General features: G+C 41.7%; 2 protein-coding genes across 3 annotated transcripts in view; one reads left to right on the forward strand and one right to left on the reverse strand.

Moving 5' to 3' along the window:
• The window catches only part of EPDR1 (ependymin related 1), a 35444-nt gene extending 26528 nt beyond the window's left edge, over positions 1-8916 (reverse strand). Inside the window, exon 1 of one of the 2 annotated variants that reach the window (XM_054559288.2) lies at positions 4878-8916. In XM_054559288.2, coding sequence (XP_054415263.2) covers positions 4878-5494 — 617 coding nt within the window. In that variant the 5' untranslated portion in view covers positions 5495-8916. The remainder of the gene's footprint in view (positions 1-4877) is intronic. The other variant, XM_003777052.5, reaches the window with a different exon arrangement.
• Positions 8917-9054: 138 nt separating this feature from the next.
• SFRP4 (secreted frizzled related protein 4) lies at positions 9055-19288 on the forward strand. The gene is made up of 6 exons (XM_002818042.4): positions 9055-9985; positions 11630-11710; positions 11805-11870; positions 13765-13963; positions 16411-16474; positions 18430-19288. The coding sequence occupies exons 1-6, from the start codon at positions 9541-9543 to the stop codon at positions 18613-18615; spliced, it is 1041 nt and encodes a 346-aa protein (XP_002818088.1). The 5' UTR covers positions 9055-9540; the 3' UTR covers positions 18616-19288.
• Positions 19289-19577: the final 289 nt, after the last annotated feature.

Raw genomic sequence — 19577 nt, forward strand, 5'->3', positions numbered from 1 at the left:
CCACAGCTGATACTTGGACCAATGCCCCTATAAGCAACATTATTCCATTCTCAGTAGAAAGGGAGGCTCAGTTGAGTGCAGAGCCTTCTGAGTTTGGGCCCGAGGCATTTCAAGGTAGCCTCTTCTCTTTCTACTCGTAAGCACAGGCTTATATGAAAAAGAGAAGGAAGAAAAAGAACTTTGAATTAATTTGTCTACACAATGGGACAGGTTGAGAAAAAATTTAAAATCTGTGTCAAGTTCATTGCATCAGAAACAGTGAATCTGCCTGATATAATAAAAGTACAATTGGTGCCTTCAGGATATTATTTAATACTATCTGTACCTAGCATTTAACAAATGAAAGCCTAAAAGTGATTTAGTATCAACATTGTAGGCATCATTCAGATTAAATTAAAAGATGAAAAACACAGAGGTTCTGCAATGTTGAGGACCTTATCGGGGTGAAGGCAGGATTAGAAGCCATGGTTGTCACTCCATCATGGTCTAACATGAATGCCCCTGCTCTCTCCACTACAGAAGGCTGATTCTCTATTTAAAAAAGAGAAGGTTAATGCTATTCTCTTCTCCAAGAAATAATATGCTCTGGGAGAATCAAGAGAAGCAGACATGAATTAATCAGAATTTGAATAAGAATCCACCTGCTGCCCCATTTGTGACATATTTTTCATGTTTTACAAATACAAATCCTTAATAGAACATGTAGGACTGGTGATGAAATAATATTCCATGCATATTGTTTTACTGCCTCTCTGCTCACTCTGCATTAAGAGCTTCATTGATTCCAACACCCAAGCCACCATTTTGTAAGGGGGAGCCTTAAGTTACTGGTGGCCTGAGAGGGTTCATTGTGTATCAATGTTGCTACTCCTATAAAGTTCAACATGTTGCCTGAAATATGAAAATCATCTTCTTGATTTTCCTTCAGTCTTTCAAATAAATACTTGTGAATTTAATCAAGGAGTCGTAAAAGACAGCTGAAATTAGAAAATAAAATGGTATCAATTACTAATATTTCCCATTTGCTGCTCAGGCTTGTCTTATCTGAAGCTTGTAAAGTTGTTTAATCTTTTCCATCATCTCAGGGAAAAGACAGCCTGGAAAATCCTAGTCATTCCACAGTAACTATCGATGGGATTTTCCATAACTATCTGGATGCAAAATGAAAATCTTAAGAAGTTGATCCAATTCTAAAACTTACTTCTCAACTTACTCATAAATATGAAGAGACAACTCATCCATATTTTCTTCAAATAACATCTGGTTGCTTGGCCAGGCTGTTAATACCTGAAAAAGTTTCTGAGTTTGTTCCAACAAATCTACACTTAAAGAGCTTAAAAATGTGTTTATGCATTAAACATTCTTTTCCACATCTGACTTAGGGCCAGCGATGTGACTGTGAGAAAGGACCTTGCCAAGAACTCGGAAAGAAAGGGAAAATAATGTCTTTTAGAAGTTTAACTGTGAAACCAGCACCTATTGGATTAGGGCAGAGGAATGAGAAATCACCACAAAGGGACAAAAATGCTTCTAGGCCAGCAAGAGTTGGCTGTGACTCCACTAAAGGTATAAAACACACATCTAAAGGCTATATTAGTCAGTCATGGAGTCATGAAAGAAGGATTGCTCAGACAGACTTGAGCAGTACTCACCAAGGGTCCATTCTGAGTGGAAGGGGTCAGGAGCAGCACAGTTGGGGTAGCACAGAACCACCACCAAGTCATCTCTACTGTGAAAATGAATGCATCACTTTTCCTTTGCCTGATTACCATTAAACCTCACCCCAGGCTGGCCTGTCTTATTCATGATGGAAAACTCCACATTGAGCATACAGCCTAACCTAGGGCAGGCAATCGTTAGATGTTTGCTCAATGAATTTGCTCCAACTCTTTGCTCACAACTGCCTGATGATAATTTGGCTCCCCACATAGTTCTGACTACAGGGAGAGAATGACCTAGTCTGGTGGATTTGAGAATCCTGGTCCTCATGCCAGCAATAAAACTCATTGAAGTAGAAGGTTTAGCATTTGAGTTTCCTTACTCGAAGGTTGTTCCCAAAGGAAGGGTCTGTGTGTGCTGCTGGATCAAGCTTCTGAGCCCAAAGGGCTGGCAGCAAGTCTCTGGGCTATGGTAACTTTACCAGGATAATGATGATAGTGGTAGCGATGGGACCAACCTTGGCCATGAACAGAGCATCTTGTGTGTACTACCAGACATCGTACTATATGTTTTATACACTTGAGCTCATTTAATTCCCATAATAATCCAATAAATTAGGCATTATAAGTATTCAATTTTGTAAATGAGGATACTGAGACTCAGAAAGCTTTAGTAACTTACCCAAAGACCCATATTCAGAGTCTGGATTCAGATCCAGATTTGTCTGACTCTAAAGTCTAATTTTTTTAATTGTAAAAAAAATACTACCTTTGGAGAGATGAACCCTTATCCTTCTCTTTGACACACTCCTCTGCATCAGCAGTGTGCTCTCGGCCATCCCAGTCCATCTTCAATATGACTATTCATCAGTGCGCCACTACTGTACAAGTCTTCACATAAAATTACATAGGATACCAATCCACCCTTAATTAGAAGTGCACAAAGTCAAGCCCTGTTGCAAAGAACAGCATCACCATCTACCCTACGCCATCAGTACCATTAGCTTCACAAGCCAAAAATGGGGGCCTCTTTAACGTTTTCCTCTCCCTCACCATGCCTGCCACAACCCGTCCAATCATTTACATGTTCCTTAATTGAACCTCTTCAATACTTCCCTGATGCATTCACTTGCCCCTTGCTCACCATTTCCATTGCTACTACCCATGTCTCACCTGGACCACTATGAAAATCTCCAAGGTTGTGTTCTCACTTCTACCCTTGCTCCACATTGCTCCATTTTGTGTCCACATCTTGGGAATGCATCCTTAAGGACACATTCAGTAATCTTTATATAATCTAATCACAAATTCCACAGTTTAAAACTCCTTCAGTATGACCCTTCACCATGTCCTGTGCTTCAGCCGTAATAGTGAGTGGTCTGTGGTTTTTGGAATTTACTCAGCTCTATACACTCCAGGATGGCACACACATACCAGGCATGGATACACCTGCATCCCCCTGGACCAGCAGTCTCTCCACATCTCCCTGGGAAACCTGTACAGGTGTTTTGGAACTCACTCTCATTTCAGCTCCTCCAGGAAGCCTGGGTTAGGTGCCCAACTGAGTTCTTCTCATCACACCCCAGCTCTCACCCCTCATCCCACTGTATGGGAATTTTTTTTATTTATGTGACTTCACCTCCAGACTCTGACCTCCCTGAAAGCCAGGAACCACTCTATTTATACACAGTGCCTAACATGAACAAACGCTTGTTAAATAAATGAATGAATGTGAACCTGCTATACCATAGGCGTCAGAACCCACCAGCTTCCTCAAGTATTAGCTGTGTCATCTTAAGAAAGTTGCTTAATCTCCCTAGACCTCAGAGTTATTGTCTGTAAAATGGAGATCATAAAACCTATACTGTCAAGTTATTGTGAGATTTAAACTAAGTTATATAATATATGTAAAGTCCTCAGTGTCATGCCTCATATATAGTAAGTATTCAACAGTTAGTTGTTATTATTATTACTGTGCCCTTCAAGACCCTACTGAAAATATTCATGTTCCTGAAAGACTTCAAATCAATTCCCAGTCCACCATGATGACTGTGCTGCTCTGTGCTGCATTTCATAATGCATTATTTTGCATCCTTGATATTGTTTGAAAGGGTCTGCCCTTTCCATACTTTCTTCAAGTCACCTAATACTTGAACAAATGCTTTTAGAATAAATGGTATTATCAAGTTTGGTTTTGTTCTATAAACTAATGGTGCCCTTTTGCTATAGATCTTACAGTCCATTAGAGTTTCAAACCATGGAAATTCAGTTTGCAACTCCTAATGATGCAAATGCCATAAAGAGAGGCCAGTGAGAGGAACACACTTAGGGGGAATGGCAGGGCTCTGGAAGGGAGACAGGTGGTGATCCCAAATTAGAAATCAGGTCTTAAAGGGGCCACAAGCGAGATGACGTCTTAAAAAAAGGGTTTCCTTTGTCACAACAGATGTGAAAAGGTGAATGATCAGACCAATGCTTAAAAGAAACTTACAGCTTTGCCCCTGTAAGGAATACTGTGCAGCCATTAAAAATAAGAGGCCGGCTAATAAAATGGCAAATAAGAACATATAAGGGACAATGTTAAGTTAAAAAAGATTCAGATAACATATGGCTTTTGATCATAGCATGTAAAATTTGCTTTAAAATAAAAAAACTTAAAGGGAGTAGACCAAAATTTTAATGCTGTAACAATTTGATAAGTTTGTGGGTGAAATTTTCTTTTTATCAATTTCCCATACCGTTTGTAGCCTTGCCATATTCTTTTAAAATACAAAAAGTATTTCTTAGAAAATACATATTCTGCGTGCCTCTCTCGCAGATGGCTCTAGAAAGAAATGAGATAGCGCAGAAGACACGCCCTAGACTGCAGGGGGCTCCATGAGCCCGGAGCCTGACTCAGCAGCGTGAGAACAGGGGCGAACCTGGGCATGGGGCGCTCTGCAGCTCGATCCCGCCCTGGATGGGTCCCTTCTTTACCTGCCACCGCCTCGCTGGGTGTTACTGAGTCCCCCGCCAGCAGGCCACCCTCGGTGGGCGCAGCTCCCCTCCCAGCCCCCGACCATGCTATCCCCAAGCGACCCTCCTTGCGAAGGATCTCTCTGGGAGAAGGGAGGAGCTGCAAGGGGCCGGAAAGAGTTACAGGGCGCAGGCCCCTGCGACCTCGCCCTCCCGGGGCCCGCGCGGCTCCCTACTCCCGCCCCGTGGGCCGGTGACCTGTACCTCTTGCAGGGGATCAGCGCCTTCCTCTCGTCCAGCACCCGCACGCGCTGGTTGAGCCCGTCGTAGGAGAGCAGGGCGCGGCTGTTGCGCCCGCTACTTTGCTGGTACATAACCTGGCGCCCCTCCCACTGCTGCGGCGCCTGGCACGGGCGCGGGGCTCCCACCGCCCCCAGGCTGCACAGGCTGCACAGGGTCCAGGCCCAGAGGCCGCCCAGCAGCCAGGCGCCCAGGGCGCCCGGGATGGTGCGGAGAGGAGCGCGTCCTGGCATCGCGGTCAGCCTTCTCCGGCCCGAGGGCAAGCCTGAGGGGCAAGCCTGAGCCCAAGGGGGCGCTGAGGCGTCCGGGATCAGAGTGGCTCCTGCCGGCTCTTTCCGCACTGTGCGGGGAGTGTGGTCTGGACCAAGGTGCTTCCTGTCCCTTCGGTGGCCTCTGCCGCTTTTGCGATCCGGACGCGCGAGTCCCGGTAGCCGGAACCAGGGCCGTGGGAAGGCTCCAGTGAATCGTGCGGGAGCTATTTCTGCCTGGGCCACTGCCTGCTGCCGCTTCGGGTTTTCACTGCTCACTGCTGCCAACAGGAAATGCAGTGGCAGTGGTGCCACTAGCATCCTGGGAGGCATCGTGTTTTAAGAGGGGGGATGGGGGGAGACTGTGCTAAGAACTTTGTTTCTCCGCTAACTTCAGTGTTCAACAGGTAATCACACACGGAGGGGCAAGTTCAAGGTCAAGATAGGAAAAGCAGAGCTGCTGCGTTTGCTGTGCAAAAGTTTGCCCCGCGTACATTGCCCCTCGATAAAATTGCAAACTTCTTCCTCCAAATTAAAAATGGAAAGACGAGTCTTTTCCTGAAGAAATGATACTAGCTATTCATCACGGCCGCTTCTCAGCCCCCATTTCCAGTGAAGAGTCTAGGAGACTAGCAGACAGCCCCTTGCATTGGGCCTAGGACTCACGGACATTGCCTCAAGGTCACATTGCAGTGAGACTGCTCCTCCCATCGCCTGGAAATACCACCAGCCGAGTGGTTTGGGTATCTGGGGGGTTTCGCTTCTTCAAGAACAAGGTTAATTGGGTTTATATTTATGTAATGTTAGGATCTATAATATGGAATGAGCGTGGCTCACACACCTGTAGTCCCAGCTACTCCGGAGGCTGAAGTGGGAGGATCACTTGAGCCCAGGAGTTAGAGGTTGCAGTGAGCTATGATCATGCCACTGCACTCCGTCCAGCGTGGGTGACATGGCGAGACCCTGTCTCTAAAAATATAGTGATAAAATATGAAATCAAGAAAAAAGAAAGGAACTAAAAGAATGTATAGTGTCTTTCCATTTGAACTGCATTTCAAGGATGATTCAGACAGAGCCAGGTGAAAGTGGAAGATAATATTCCTGAATGAAGGGCATAAGGACAAGAAAAGAATAATGCTGGGGTTCAAGAACAAGGTAGACGAGTACTCTGAAGCCATAGCACTCATTTTAAGGAATTTGTCATTGATATTGAGGACTGTGGGAACTATCAATCAATGTAAAGCTAGGGAGGAGCATCATCAGGCATATGCTTTAGAAAGCCCACTTAGACAACAGAAGGGGTAGGGCCAGAGGAAAGGCAGGGAGAGGAGGAAGCTACTGTTATCATCCTGGAAAGAGATGATCCTGACTCAGCTAAGGCAGCGGGAGTGGTCATGGAAAGGGTGGAAGACAGTTGGGAGCTGTAGAGAAGCATTTCAACTCAGAGAGAGAGGTTTCTGGTTTGGGCCACTGGGAGTCCAGTCCTGAGTGAGGATAGATGATCAATTCATTTTAGGATTGGTTGATCTTGAGCTGACTGTGGAATATTAAGGTGGAAATATCCAAGGGACAGCTGGATAAATACTTCTGGAAACCAGCAGAGCTTTTGGATTAGGAAGCCATAGGTACACAGGTGGTAAATGAAGCCAAAAAGTAGAACAGTGGTTCCTGGGGCAATTCCGCATCCCCCTCCCCAGCAAAGAAACATTTGGCAATATCTGGAGACATTTTTGATGATCACAATGTAGATGGGGAGGAGGCTACCGCTGACATTTTGTGGGTAGAGGCCAAGGATGCTACCAAACTTCCTACAATGCGCAGTACAGCCACCTCCCCACTCCCAAATGAAGAGAAAATTATCTGGCCCCAAATGTCCTAAGTGTCGGGGGTGAGAAAAGCTGGAGTTCAGGGGAGTGTTGAGTGTGAGAAGAAGGATTAGGATGGAGCCCCCTGAGAGCTCCAGACATTTAAAGGATGGGCAAAGAACAGCACTTGAGGAGACCAAAAGGAGTCACCAGAGAGAAGCCACTGAATAAGGCAACTTCCCGAGCCTTGTTAAATAAATGTAAGGCATGGAAAGAATGGACTGAATGCTGAAGTAGGGTGTTCTAGAATCACAGCCTCCCTGGAGGTCCCGAAGAGGAGGGACAGTTGACAGGTTTTCCTGATGCATCCTTCCCTGCTGCCCCCTGTCTGTAGAACCACGAGAGACACTACCAATGGGCCGAATGGGGCAGGCATAGAGATTTAGAAAGAAGGGCTCTTCATTTCCTCTTACCTTTTCTTAAAGGGCATGCCTCAGAGAACATCAGGGAAGCCCATGAGACTTTGTGACTTGGTACTTACATAGTTAAACAGATGCAGCAGGTTCAAACTGGCTGTAGAAATTTGAGCCCTCTCCAAGTTTGCCCTGTTCAGACTCATAGGAAAAGTGTAGGGTAGTTCAACTCTTTCTCTTGCTCCCCTGGTAGGAACTCCAGCTGAAAATCTTTTTCACTCAGTGAAGGGTTTAGACTCATTGGAATTTACTGCTAGAAATGGCTTGAGATGTCATCTGGGCTTTCCTCCTCGTGTGATATTTTACTAGCCTGGCTTGGCATCTTTGGAGGTGGAGACCTGTTCTATAGGAACTAGATTACCTTTCTAGAGGGGCTTGGCAGTGTAAGAACACCCTGGGCTTCCCCTAAATAAGAACCAGACTCTTTGGATGAATCCTGAAATGTATTTGTCTCATTTATCCTTTTCACTTACTATGTTTAATTCATGTTCCCTAAAAAGTAAGATAATGCATTTAAAGTTCTTAGCTTCATACCTTGACCATTGTAAATTCCCAATAGATGTCACTTGCGCTTGTTGTTTCCTCAGCTGTTTTAATCCTTAGTCTTTAGTTTTAATCCTCAGTCAAAACTAAACTAATTGTGTAGGTTTAAGCTTTGGAGAGAAAAACCATGTGCCTTAAATTCAAGTTAAACTATGTTTTTAAAGATTAACATTCAGAGAACATGTTTCCATATTGCTGATGCCCTAATAAATAGCATATACCAGAAGTCTTAGCACCTGAAGATTGATATACATCAATCTTATATAAATAAAGCCTCCCTTTTCTGTAGATAGCTGAGCCAGCAACTGGACTTACTACCTCTTCCTAATGCAAGTAAGATAAAAGTGAAAGCAAAACATACATACTTGCATCCCATAGTACACAGCTTCTTACTCAACTCAAGCAACAGTCTCTGAGCACATCAAAAATCAAGATTTTAGGCTGCTGAGGTGGAAATCCTTTGGCATGAAGGATCAGAGCCGGGGAGACCTTTCAGATTGTGGTGCCCAATGTTTTCTCCTGGGTTCCACCAATGCTGGAGAGGGGAACAGGGAGTTAGAAGGAAGAGGAAATGTTAGAAGACATTTCTCAAGCTGGAAGATGCTAGCACACCTTCCCCCAGTTCTGTTAACTTCCTGGAGCAGAAACAAACCAAGTGTTATACTGGAAAAATTTCGGCCCAAACTGTCTACTAGCAACAACAACAACAAACCACACTCCACACAACTAAGGGCGGAGTGGGAGTGATTTATACAATGTGTCCCTCCTGTTCTGACATTCACTGCACTCTCGCCTGCCTCGCAGGACAGGGTCCCAACTGTCCTCAGCGCTCCTCATGCCCCCTACCGGAGAAAGCAAACATATTTCAGAATTAGAGGGCAGCAGAAGCTCCCATTTCCCCCCAACTCCATACTTGGAAAAACTCTAAGGCAGAGGGAGCAAAGTTCAGTTTTCAGCCAAAGAGTGTCTTTTTCTCTCTTGAAATTCTCTCCCGCACCCTCTTGTATCCGGTGTCGAAAACAACTGCCAGAGGTTCTTTTTCTTGGTTCGAAGAAAAAAGACTGGCCAGACTAAAAAGGAGGGACTTTAGGGGGAAAGCAGGCTTCCAGCCCTGGGCTGCGGCCCAGAGGGGATGATGTCACCGCTTCTGCACCAAGGGGCCTGGGGGTGGGGCGGCCGAGGGGGAGCCCGCGCCGCGGCTGCAGCTGCCAAGGGAGCGTTCCGAGCCCACGTCAGGGGAGGTGTCGGGATAAATAGGGTCCCGCAATGGCCGTGGCTGGCTGCGCTCCGAGCTGCGGAGTCCGGGACTGGAGCTGCCCGGGCGGGTTCGCGCCCCGAAGGCTGAGAGCTGGCGCTGCTCGTGCCCTGTGTGCCAGACGGCGGAGCTCCGCGGCCGGATCCCGCGGCCCCGCTTTGCTTCCGACTGGAGTTGGGGGGAAGAAACTCTCCTGCGCCCCAGAGGATTTCTTCCTCGGCGAAGGGACAGAGAAAGACGAGGGTGGCAGGAAGAGAAGGGCGCTTTCTGTCTGCCGGGCTCGCAGCGCGGGAGGGCAGTGCCATGTTCCTCTCCATCCTGGTGGCGCTATGCCTGTGGCTGCACCTGGCGCTGGGCGTGCGCGGCGCGCCCTGCGAGGCGGTGCGCATCCCTATGTGCCGGCACATGCCCTGGAACATCACGCGGATGCCCAACCACCTGCACCACAGCACGCAGGAGAACGCCATCCTGGCCATCGAGCAGTACGAGGAGCTGGTGGACGTGAACTGCAGCGCCGTGCTGCGCTTCTTCCTCTGTGCCATGTACGCGCCCATTTGCACCCTGGAGTTCCTGCACGACCCCATCAAGCCGTGCAAGTCGGTGTGCCAACGCGCGCGCGACGACTGCGAGCCGCTCATGAAGATGTACAACCACAGCTGGCCCGAAAGCCTGGCCTGCGACGAGCTGCCCGTCTATGACCGTGGCGTGTGCATCTCGCCTGAAGCCATCGTCACGGACCTCCCGGAGGGTGAGGCCGTAGGAAGGATGGAGGGAGGCGAGGAGGCGCCCGGGGCTGTGGCTGCCACTTGAGAACTGCGCGGCCACACCTAAGGCTGCCAGGGGCGTCTGAGGCTTGTAGGAGGTGGGAAAGAACGGGGGGAAACATTTTCTTGAGAAAAAGTCTGGTTTCTCCCATAGGAATTTTAGGAGCTAGCGAAGAGCACTGCACCCCACAAAGAAAAAAAAAAAGATTCTGCTTACAAAGGGAGCCTTCGATGATGTTTGCGTTTATAGTAATAACAGAAATGATAATAGCAGTAAACAGGTGTTGCTAGGTGTCTGAGCAAGTGTTAAACACATTACATGTTATTCACTCATTTAATGCCCAAAGTAATCTCACCAGGCAGGTGCCAATACTCACTCCATTTAGTGCTACTTCTTAAAAAGTTTTTTTTTTCTGAAAAAGCAGTAATGGTCATTGCTTCCCACCAGGAGTGAGATTTGTAATTGCAGTTTCCCTGGAAAATTGTGAGGTCTGTTTCATGGTCATTGACCCGGAGCCAACTACTGTGGCATTTTAGTTAGCCCCATCTCTGCTTCCACTTCCTTCTTTTTTCTTTGGTCATTTGACTGCTTTTCTAAGAAGAAGGAGAGGTTTAAATTCACTTCTTGAAATGAAACCTAGGAATATTTTTGCATTCTTTTATCCAGGCTTTATCTGACCCAGGTTACCCCACATTTAACCAGACTATGATATTGCTGTGCTGGAATCTCTGAAGTTATACCCCAGAGCATTGCCCTAAACATGAAGGAGGAGTGGTTAAGTGAACAGGGTAAATGGAAATTCCTCTGTAATTTAGAGTTTTAGGAAAGAAAACATATTTATTGTTTAAATTATATGAATAATAGAGGGTTATGCTTGGTTTTGGTTATATACCTGTGAACTGTTTCTGCACTGCAAGATATGAGGTAGGGATTTGGAAATATTTTGGTTATTTTGATTAATATAAACTGTTAACTTGGAAAATCAACATTTAAATATGACTTTGGGAGAGAACGATGTGATTTATCCAGTTTGGTTGTATATACCAGTGAAGTTAAATGGATATACATTCACATCAATTTGTGCTTGGATAGGCAAATATTCCCCCAGAGGATTTCTTTCCTAAGCCCTGGTTATCATTATGAAAGGAGAAGTCAACAATCACATGCCATTTTTACTATATATAAATATTTTTTGTTTTGTTTTGTTTTGTTTTTTTGAGACGGAGCCTACTCTGTTGCCCAGGCTGGAGTGCAATGGCACAATCTCAGCTCACTGCAACCTTCGCCTCCCGGGTTCAAGCGATTCTCCTGCCTCAGCCTCTCGAGTAGCTGGGATTACAGGTGTCCACCACCATGCCTGGCTGATTTTTGTATTTTTAGTAGAGATGGGGTTTCACCATATTGGCCAGACTGGTCTCAAACTCCTGACCTCAGGTGATCTGCCCTCCTCGGCCTCCCAAAGTGCTGGGATTACAGACGTGAGCCACCTCGCCTGGCCCATTTTTACCATTAAGTACTATTCTTTTGCGATACTGTCTTAGTTTATATCTTCAGAGGGCTCCTTATACCAGCTGGGTGAACAGACCAAATCACCAACAACGCCCATGTGGCCCTGTTTGTGTTTCAGATGTTAAGTGGATAGACATCACACCAGACATGATGGTGCAGGAAAGGCCTCTTGATGTTGACTGTAAACGCCTAAGCCCCGGTGAGTTCCTTCTTCGTGGATGTTCCCTCTACTTCTCCTCTCCAGAGTGATTTCTGTACTCTTTCCAACTTTCTGCCTCTTTTGCCTTTTTTAGATCGATGCAAGTGTAAAAAGGTGAAGCCAACTTTGGCAACATATCTCAGCAAAAACTACAGCTATGGTAAGTCATCTGTTAAAGCCATTTACTTTTGAGACTTGGTTCATTACAAAGCTGGAATCTCAATAAGGTTGCTCTCATGAAAGCTAGTCACAAAGTAAAGAAAACAAAAGGTTGACTATTTTTCCAGTTGATCATGTGAATTCTATTAATATATGGCACAATAACAACTAAAAAATGTCTTGCTTTTCTGGATAAATCAAGTGCAAACAAAGGAAATGACCCAGGAGATAACAATTACATGCATCAGATTGAAAATTTGACATCTTGATCCTCCTAGTCTTGGTAAGAAGTGCTTATCAGCCCTGATGGCACACCCCACCTGTTCTCTTCCTGAGGTTTTACTGCTGCAGGAAGAATGGGAGAATGATCCATGGATCTGATTATCTCAGAGTCAGAGAATTAAGGCCCATAAGCCCAGACAATTAAGATCTGCCTGCATATCCTTTTACTTGTGACTAGCTACAAATATTTAACATCTTAAATAAATTGTGAAAAAATGTTAATCACAAAATCCTATGGTTACACTATCGAACTAGTTTAAATGCCCTCCTCTCTCTTACTTGAAAGAACCATTCAGCATTTTCTTCCATGAATAAGTCAATCATGAAATTTGAAATGTTTTAAGTAATTCTAATTTCACTATTGTCATCTGAAAGTAAATTTAATTAACATATGTTCTTTTTCAATTCAAAAAGAAATGTAAAAGGCAGACATTTTAAAAATGTCTGTTTGGGCTGCCTACTTTATATTTCATTGCATGCCTTAAATTATTTCTGCTGAAATGACATAAAGTGGTTTTAGGGGAAATGCTTATTTTGTTTGCTGACTTAGTTTTCATCTTGCAGACTGAAATTTTATATCAGTAAGAAACTTTAGGATATATATCAGACATGAAAGTAGGAGGATCACAGAAATATAAAAATTTGAAAAAAAATAAGCTCTTACAAAGCTATCAGATTTAAGAATCATATTTAGCCAATGTGGGTAATTCAGCAACAACAAAAAGTAGTTTATCTTTTCCTGTAGCTTTTTTTCTTAAAGCCTGCTCTATGTAGATACCAACCTAATCTGATTTCCTTAGTCCCTCCTCTGCCAAGATCCAGCCTGAGATACTAATCTGAGTTTCACTATCATGTCATTCTCTGGGGTGTTATGGCCTTGGAATGACCTTGATGAAGAAACCATTTTGTATTCAAGTCCTTTGGTGTCTTCATAAACTGGCTTCCTGAAATGGAATCCAAGACAGAGCCATATTAGGCTGATTACAACTGTATGGGAGGCAGTAATAGCAAGAGACCACAGAAACCAGCATTTAAAACTTGGTCAGAGACGGTGACATTAACAGCCATCTGTAATAACAGTTCTATCTCTGCTCACCATGAGTCTACTTTGTCAGTCTGTGAAATTAAAAGATTGAGAACAGTAGTCCTCAGAGACTCCCTCCAGTTCAAAAATGTTATGACTAATAACTATCTCTGTAAAACAGAAGAAGTTCAAGCATCAGATGAGTGATTGAAGAAATGCAAACCTTAAGATGACTTCCAATCTGAAAATATATGATCCCTACTTCAAGTCACCACAGGGAAGAATACAAATACATGTTTCTGTGAATTTTTTACTGACCTAAAGGCAGAGAAAGACTAAAACCTGCTTTTCAGCTTGCTTTCCCATCTTGCAGTATGCCCCGGAACATTTAAGACAATGTTGACAATATAGGACACCATCCATTTAGCATATGACTGTGTGGGCTGTTTGCCTGCACTCAGGCCACTTGGACATAACCATAATTACAGGAGTGATTCTTTAAGAGAGGCTCAGAAGTTGGCATGAATACACCATCCCTAGTTTTTCCCCAAAACCTTCAACAACACTTTTATCTATTTTTAAATTGCAGTTATTCATGCCAAAATAAAAGCTGTGCAGAGGAGTGGCTGCAATGAGGTCACAACAGTGGTGGATGTAAAAGAGATCTTCAAGTCCTCATCACCCATCCCTCGAACTCAAGTCCCGCTCATTACAAATTCTTCTTGCCAGTGTCCACACATCCTGCCCCATCAAGATGTTCTCATCATGTGTTACGAGTGGCGCTCAAGGTAGGCACAAAGAAGCAGAGGGAACTGTATGCACACTGTTAGAAAAACCTCAATCTCAGTTAGCAGTCATGGTTTAAAAATATAACAAAAATATGCCAAAGGGTTTTTAAAAAAAATTAGTTTAACAGATGCCTCTGTCTGAATAGCATATATTCTAACTATCAATTAATTCTTCATAGAATGAAGGAAAAATCAAAATATGAGTATTTGAATAGAGTCTTTAAAAATCCATTTCAAAATTCATTAAGTGATTTCAAAATTTATAGGCAAGTCAATTATTTTAAGGAAGAACAATCCTTTCCAAATCATTCAAACAATTTTAGAGTGGCAAATACTGAATTTTTAAGGCTACTTTAATAGCTTACAGATCAAGTAAGTAGGCATTTGAGACTATAGTTCCACATGTTTTCCATATAAACACTTCATAATATTTGATAGAGTATTGCACACAAACACACACACACACACACTTTAAGGTGATTTCTGAATCGAATATGTGATTCTCAATTCAAATCATCACAAGGCAACGTATAAACAAATAAATATATGCTTCACACACACTCATACACATACACACAAATTCTAGCTGGGTGTATTTGTCTCCCTGGCCTCTCTTTCTTTCTTTCTTACTTTTTTTGGATATTGGTACATTACTTGCAATATAAAGTCAAACTCTTGAGCCCAGCCTCCATGTTGGGCCCCATAAGTTGATGCAGTATACTTCTCCAGCAAAATCACTCAGTTTTACATAACAAGCCATCCCTCCCATTCTCTGCTGTTAATGCTCATCTGTTTCTTCTAGATATAACCTAAGACTATTCCTCTGAATAGAAACCAAAAACATCTTTGGGAACTAACTCCACTTTTCTGTATTCTATCAGTACTTGGGTGCCCTCCTTACAACATGGATATCACCTTGAGTTCTTGGTTTTAAAGCCAGATTCTGCATATATCTTGTCTCCCTAAAGAAGCAATCAGTGATTCTGGACTCATCTCTACCAAGGTGTTTGCATCTGCTGCAGTGCTAGAGATCCAGTTGGGGATACCAGGTTGTTAGTCATTACATTCTACCTGGAGAGATGAATGGAATATAATCCATCCCAGTAAAAATAGTTTTGGATAATTGGGATTTATGTCCTCACAAATGATTCCAATAAATTGGTGAGGGTATGTAAGACGATTGTGAAAATAAGAGAGGAAATCTGCCTTATGAGACCTGCAAAAGTGGTGTAAAGTTACACTTGTTAAAACCATGTGATGCAACAGTAGACGTAAAGATAAATAAAGCAGAGGAAAAACTCTTGAAACAGGTTTTAGTGCATAAAATACAGCTTTTCATTATGAAGGAAATATGGCACGTCAATAGAAAATGAATGTATTATTTGGTAAATGTTGAAAATATTCTTATTTGTAAAAATAATACATTATTTTCACTTTATACTGTACTTTACAATAACTTTCAAATGGATTAAATAGATAAATATTCTAAGAACTTAAAAAAACAGGATAAAATTAGGCGACTAAATATGTTATATCTGAAAAGCAAAGTAATTTGTAAATATAAAAGTCATGTAAGAAATTACAAGGAAAAATATCAATAAACATATCTGACTGCATAATATTATACACATAAAAATCACAACTAATGATAGAAAGGCAAATCAAAATTGAGAAACATACTTGCAAAAGTTATGAAAAAATAGTAATCTTACTAAAGAGTTCATAAAATTAATATTTAAACATTGAGACCACGATATAGAAATATATGTACAGAAATTTATATAGAGAAGTTAAATAGTAATACAAATAGAATACAAATAGTAAGTAAACATTTAAAAAATTATCTCCTTAATTCTAAATCCAAATAAAAATAAGATTCCATTTTCACCTAATTCTTAATGTTAGTGAATTGGATGAAAGTACAACCATTTTGAAAACAACTTGGCACTATGCATTGAAAATCTTTTTAAAAAAATACGTACCCTTTAACTCAGTTATTCTATTTTAAAAATCTGTTCTAAGAAAATAATAAGCCAGTGCACACTACTGTATACAGGGTTATTCAATGCAACACTGGTAATCATAGCTAAGCAAAAGGGGAATTCAGCAATAAAGAAATGGCTAGATATATTATGGATATCCATATTCATAATATTATATTATTGACATTATATTTTTAAATTATTCTAATTACATCAGAAAATTTAGATCATATAATGACAAAAGCAAATTTGCAGATCTGCAGATCATCTAAATACACAATGTGATCTAATAAATATAATAAATATTGTTACAAGGAGGAATTAAAGGAAACACCAATAAAATATAAATCGTGGATATGTGGATTATAGGGTAAAGGATTATTGAATAAATTTTTTACAATTTCTGTATTTTTAGCTTTTTTCTTTTGTAATAAAAATCTGTTTACTAAGATAATTTTTTTTCAGGATGATGCTTCTTGAAAATTGCTTAGTTGAAAAATGGAGAGATCAGCTTAGTAAAAGATCCATAGTAAGTATCATGAACAACACTGTGAAGATGGATATAAGTGCACATAACAGATTTCTTTAGAGTTGGGGAATTCTTCCCATTCTCTAATCTCCAAGCTCTCACAAGAGCCAGCAATAGCAACAGTATTTGTCTTTTGAATAGGCCGTTAAGAGTGTAGCTATTCTCACTCAGTATTTTTTACCAGGAATCTATCATTCAACTTCAAAGGTGATTTAGTTGTGTTCAATACTAAGGTACTGGTTATTTCCAAGTTAAATGAGCCTTTTGTTTCTTTATTACATGTAGTTGTTTTAGTGAACCATGAGATACTTGAGCAGACTTAATATCCATTGAGATTAAAACTGACATATATTAGAAGGGGTGAAATACCTAGTACTAAAACTTACCCTGTCACTATACATAGCAGAATCTTTTCCTGTATTTATAATAATTTAAGACTTTTGTCAAAAATTATATGCAAAAAGTAATCGTTTTGCAGTCAAATCTATGATTTTTGTGGTAACATCATAGAAATATTGATAATTCAATTAGAGGAGTTAGAATAGTTTTTTGCCCAGAGATGTGAAATTACACCAATCTAAAGACATCAGGTAATTGGTTTTAAATTTTTAAAGCATCCCTTCTCTGCAAAATATGTCGTATATATTCAGAAGATTTTGTGTTTACAGGTTCACAAAACATATTGCTATTGCCTATGCTCTCTTAGTTTGCACCAATAAATAGTTCCAGGCAAGGGAAAATTATATATTAACAATTGAGTTATGGAGAATGTAGTTAGAACACAGCCTCCCCTAGTCAGTGCACTTCTGAATAAGAGAACCAAACACTATTGTGTTAAATCAGAGCTAAAAACTCATGAGCTGCTCAGGAGCATGCTTAGTTCTATTAGACAGGAAATTCTAGCAAGATTGGTTATCTGGTTTCCAGGACTACAGTAGATTAGAAGCATCAATACATGAAGGCAAGCAGACCGTGAGAACCTGAGCTTGCCGAGAGGAAAGCTTTCAATAATCATAGCTGTGGGGACCATTCACTTTTGCAGCATATTTTCCGATATACTTCAGTAGGAATTTGCAAATATCACCACATGATAGCAACATACCATAATGAGTTTATTATTTTAGAATAGACTAGAATTGTGTCATAGCACAGTGGAGACAATGTTTTTCATTTCATTGCATTCCTAGTGCCTTGAATAATACCCAGCTGATGACTGTGGTCAAACTTTTGGCTGAATGAAATAGACTCTAGCCAAGCAGGGACATCTGTGTTAATATAAAGCAATGTCAATTCAAGTGGACTCACTTTTTTATTGTTCCTTACTTGAGCTATTTAAAGAATAAATTTTTTTCTATCAGAGAAACTTGATTTTTCAGAATGACTCATTTCCCAGTGGTTCTGGATAGCTAGCACGTTAGCGGATGGCTAGGTGTGGAAGGGGCCTCTGTCTTCCTTTGGATGTGGAAGAATGAAGTGAACAAACCCCTGACTTCCCAGTGACATGGGGTAAACTAATGCTAGTAGCCATGAAATAAGAGCCTTTTTAGAAGGCTTTGCACTGTAGGAATGTTGCATTATGGGGCTAGTGGTCAAAAGTGCATGGGTGAGGGCCTCAGGCTCTGGAGTCAGAGTGGGTGAATTTGAATCCTGACTCTGACATTTACCAGCCCTATGCCCTGCAAATAACCTCTTTGTGCTTGTTTCCTGCCCCTGTCAATGGTGCCTATTTGGAAGGACTGTTGTTTCAATGAAATGAATGCATATGGAAACTTCATCACACACTGAGCACTTTCCAAGTCACCTGGTACATGATAAGTGCTTGACATAGGGTAGCTATTACAATTGTTACCATCATTAATATATTACAGTGAAAAACTTGCCTTAATTTTCATATTAGCTGAGCGCCATAAAGGGGTGAGATAATTTGACAGTCATGTTTACAAATTGCCTTTCAGCAGTGGGAAGAGAGGCTGCAGGAACAGCAGAGAACAGTTCAGGACAAGAAGAAAACAGCCGGGCGCACCAGTCGTAGTAATCCCCCCAAACCAAAGGGAAAGCCTCCTGCTCCCAAACCACCCAGTCCCAAGAAGAACATTAAAACTAGGAGTGCCCAGAAGAGAACAAACCCGAAAAGAGTGTGAGCTAACTAGTTTCCAAAGCGGAGACTTCCGACTTCCTTACAGGATGAGGCTGGGCATTGCCTGGGACAGCCTATGTAAGGCCATGTGCCCCTTGCCCTAACAACTCACTGCAGTGCTCTTCATAGACACATCTTGCAGCATTTTTCTTAAGGCTATGCTTCAGTTTTTCTTTGTAAGCCATCACAAGCCATAGTGGTAGGTTTGCCCTTTGGTACAGAAGGTGAGTTAAAGCTGGTGGAAAAGGCTTATTGCATTGCATTCAGAGTAACCTGTGTGCATACTCTAGGAGGGTAGGGAAAATAATGCTTGTTACAATTCGACCTAATATGTGCATTGTAAAATAAATGCCATATTTCAAACAAAACCCGTAATTTTTTTACAGTATGTTTTATTACCTTTTGATGTCTGTTGTTGCAATGTTATTGATGTTTTAAAATGTGATCGAAAATATAATGCTTCTAAGAAGGAACAGTAGTGAAATGAATGTCTAAAAGATCTTTATGTGTTTATGGTCTGCAGAAGGATTTTTGTGATGAAAGGGGATTTTTTGAAAAATCTAGAGAAGTAGCATATGGAAAATTATAATGTGTCTTTTTTACAATGACTTCAGCTCTGTTTTTAGCTAGAAACTCTAAAAACAAAAATAATAATAAAGAAAAATAAATAAAAAGGAGAGGCAGACAATGTCTGAATTTCTGTTTTTTGGTTACCTGATTTCATGATCATGATGTTTCTTGTCAACACCCTCTTAAGCAGCACCAGAAACAGTGAGTTTGTCTGTACCATTAGGAGTTAGGTACTAATTAGTTGGCTAATGCTCAAGTATTTTATACCCACAAGAGAGGTATGTCACTCATCTCACTTCCCAGGACATCCACCCTGAGAATAATTTGACAAGTTTAAAAATGGCCTTCATGTGAGTGCCAAAAATTTGTTTTCTTCACTTAAATATTTTCTTTGCC

This window comes from Pongo abelii, chromosome 6 (genome assembly GCF_028885655.2).
Source record: "Pongo abelii isolate AG06213 chromosome 6, NHGRI_mPonAbe1-v2.0_pri, whole genome shotgun sequence".
Classification (NCBI taxonomy): domain Eukaryota; kingdom Metazoa; phylum Chordata; class Mammalia; order Primates; family Hominidae; genus Pongo; species Pongo abelii.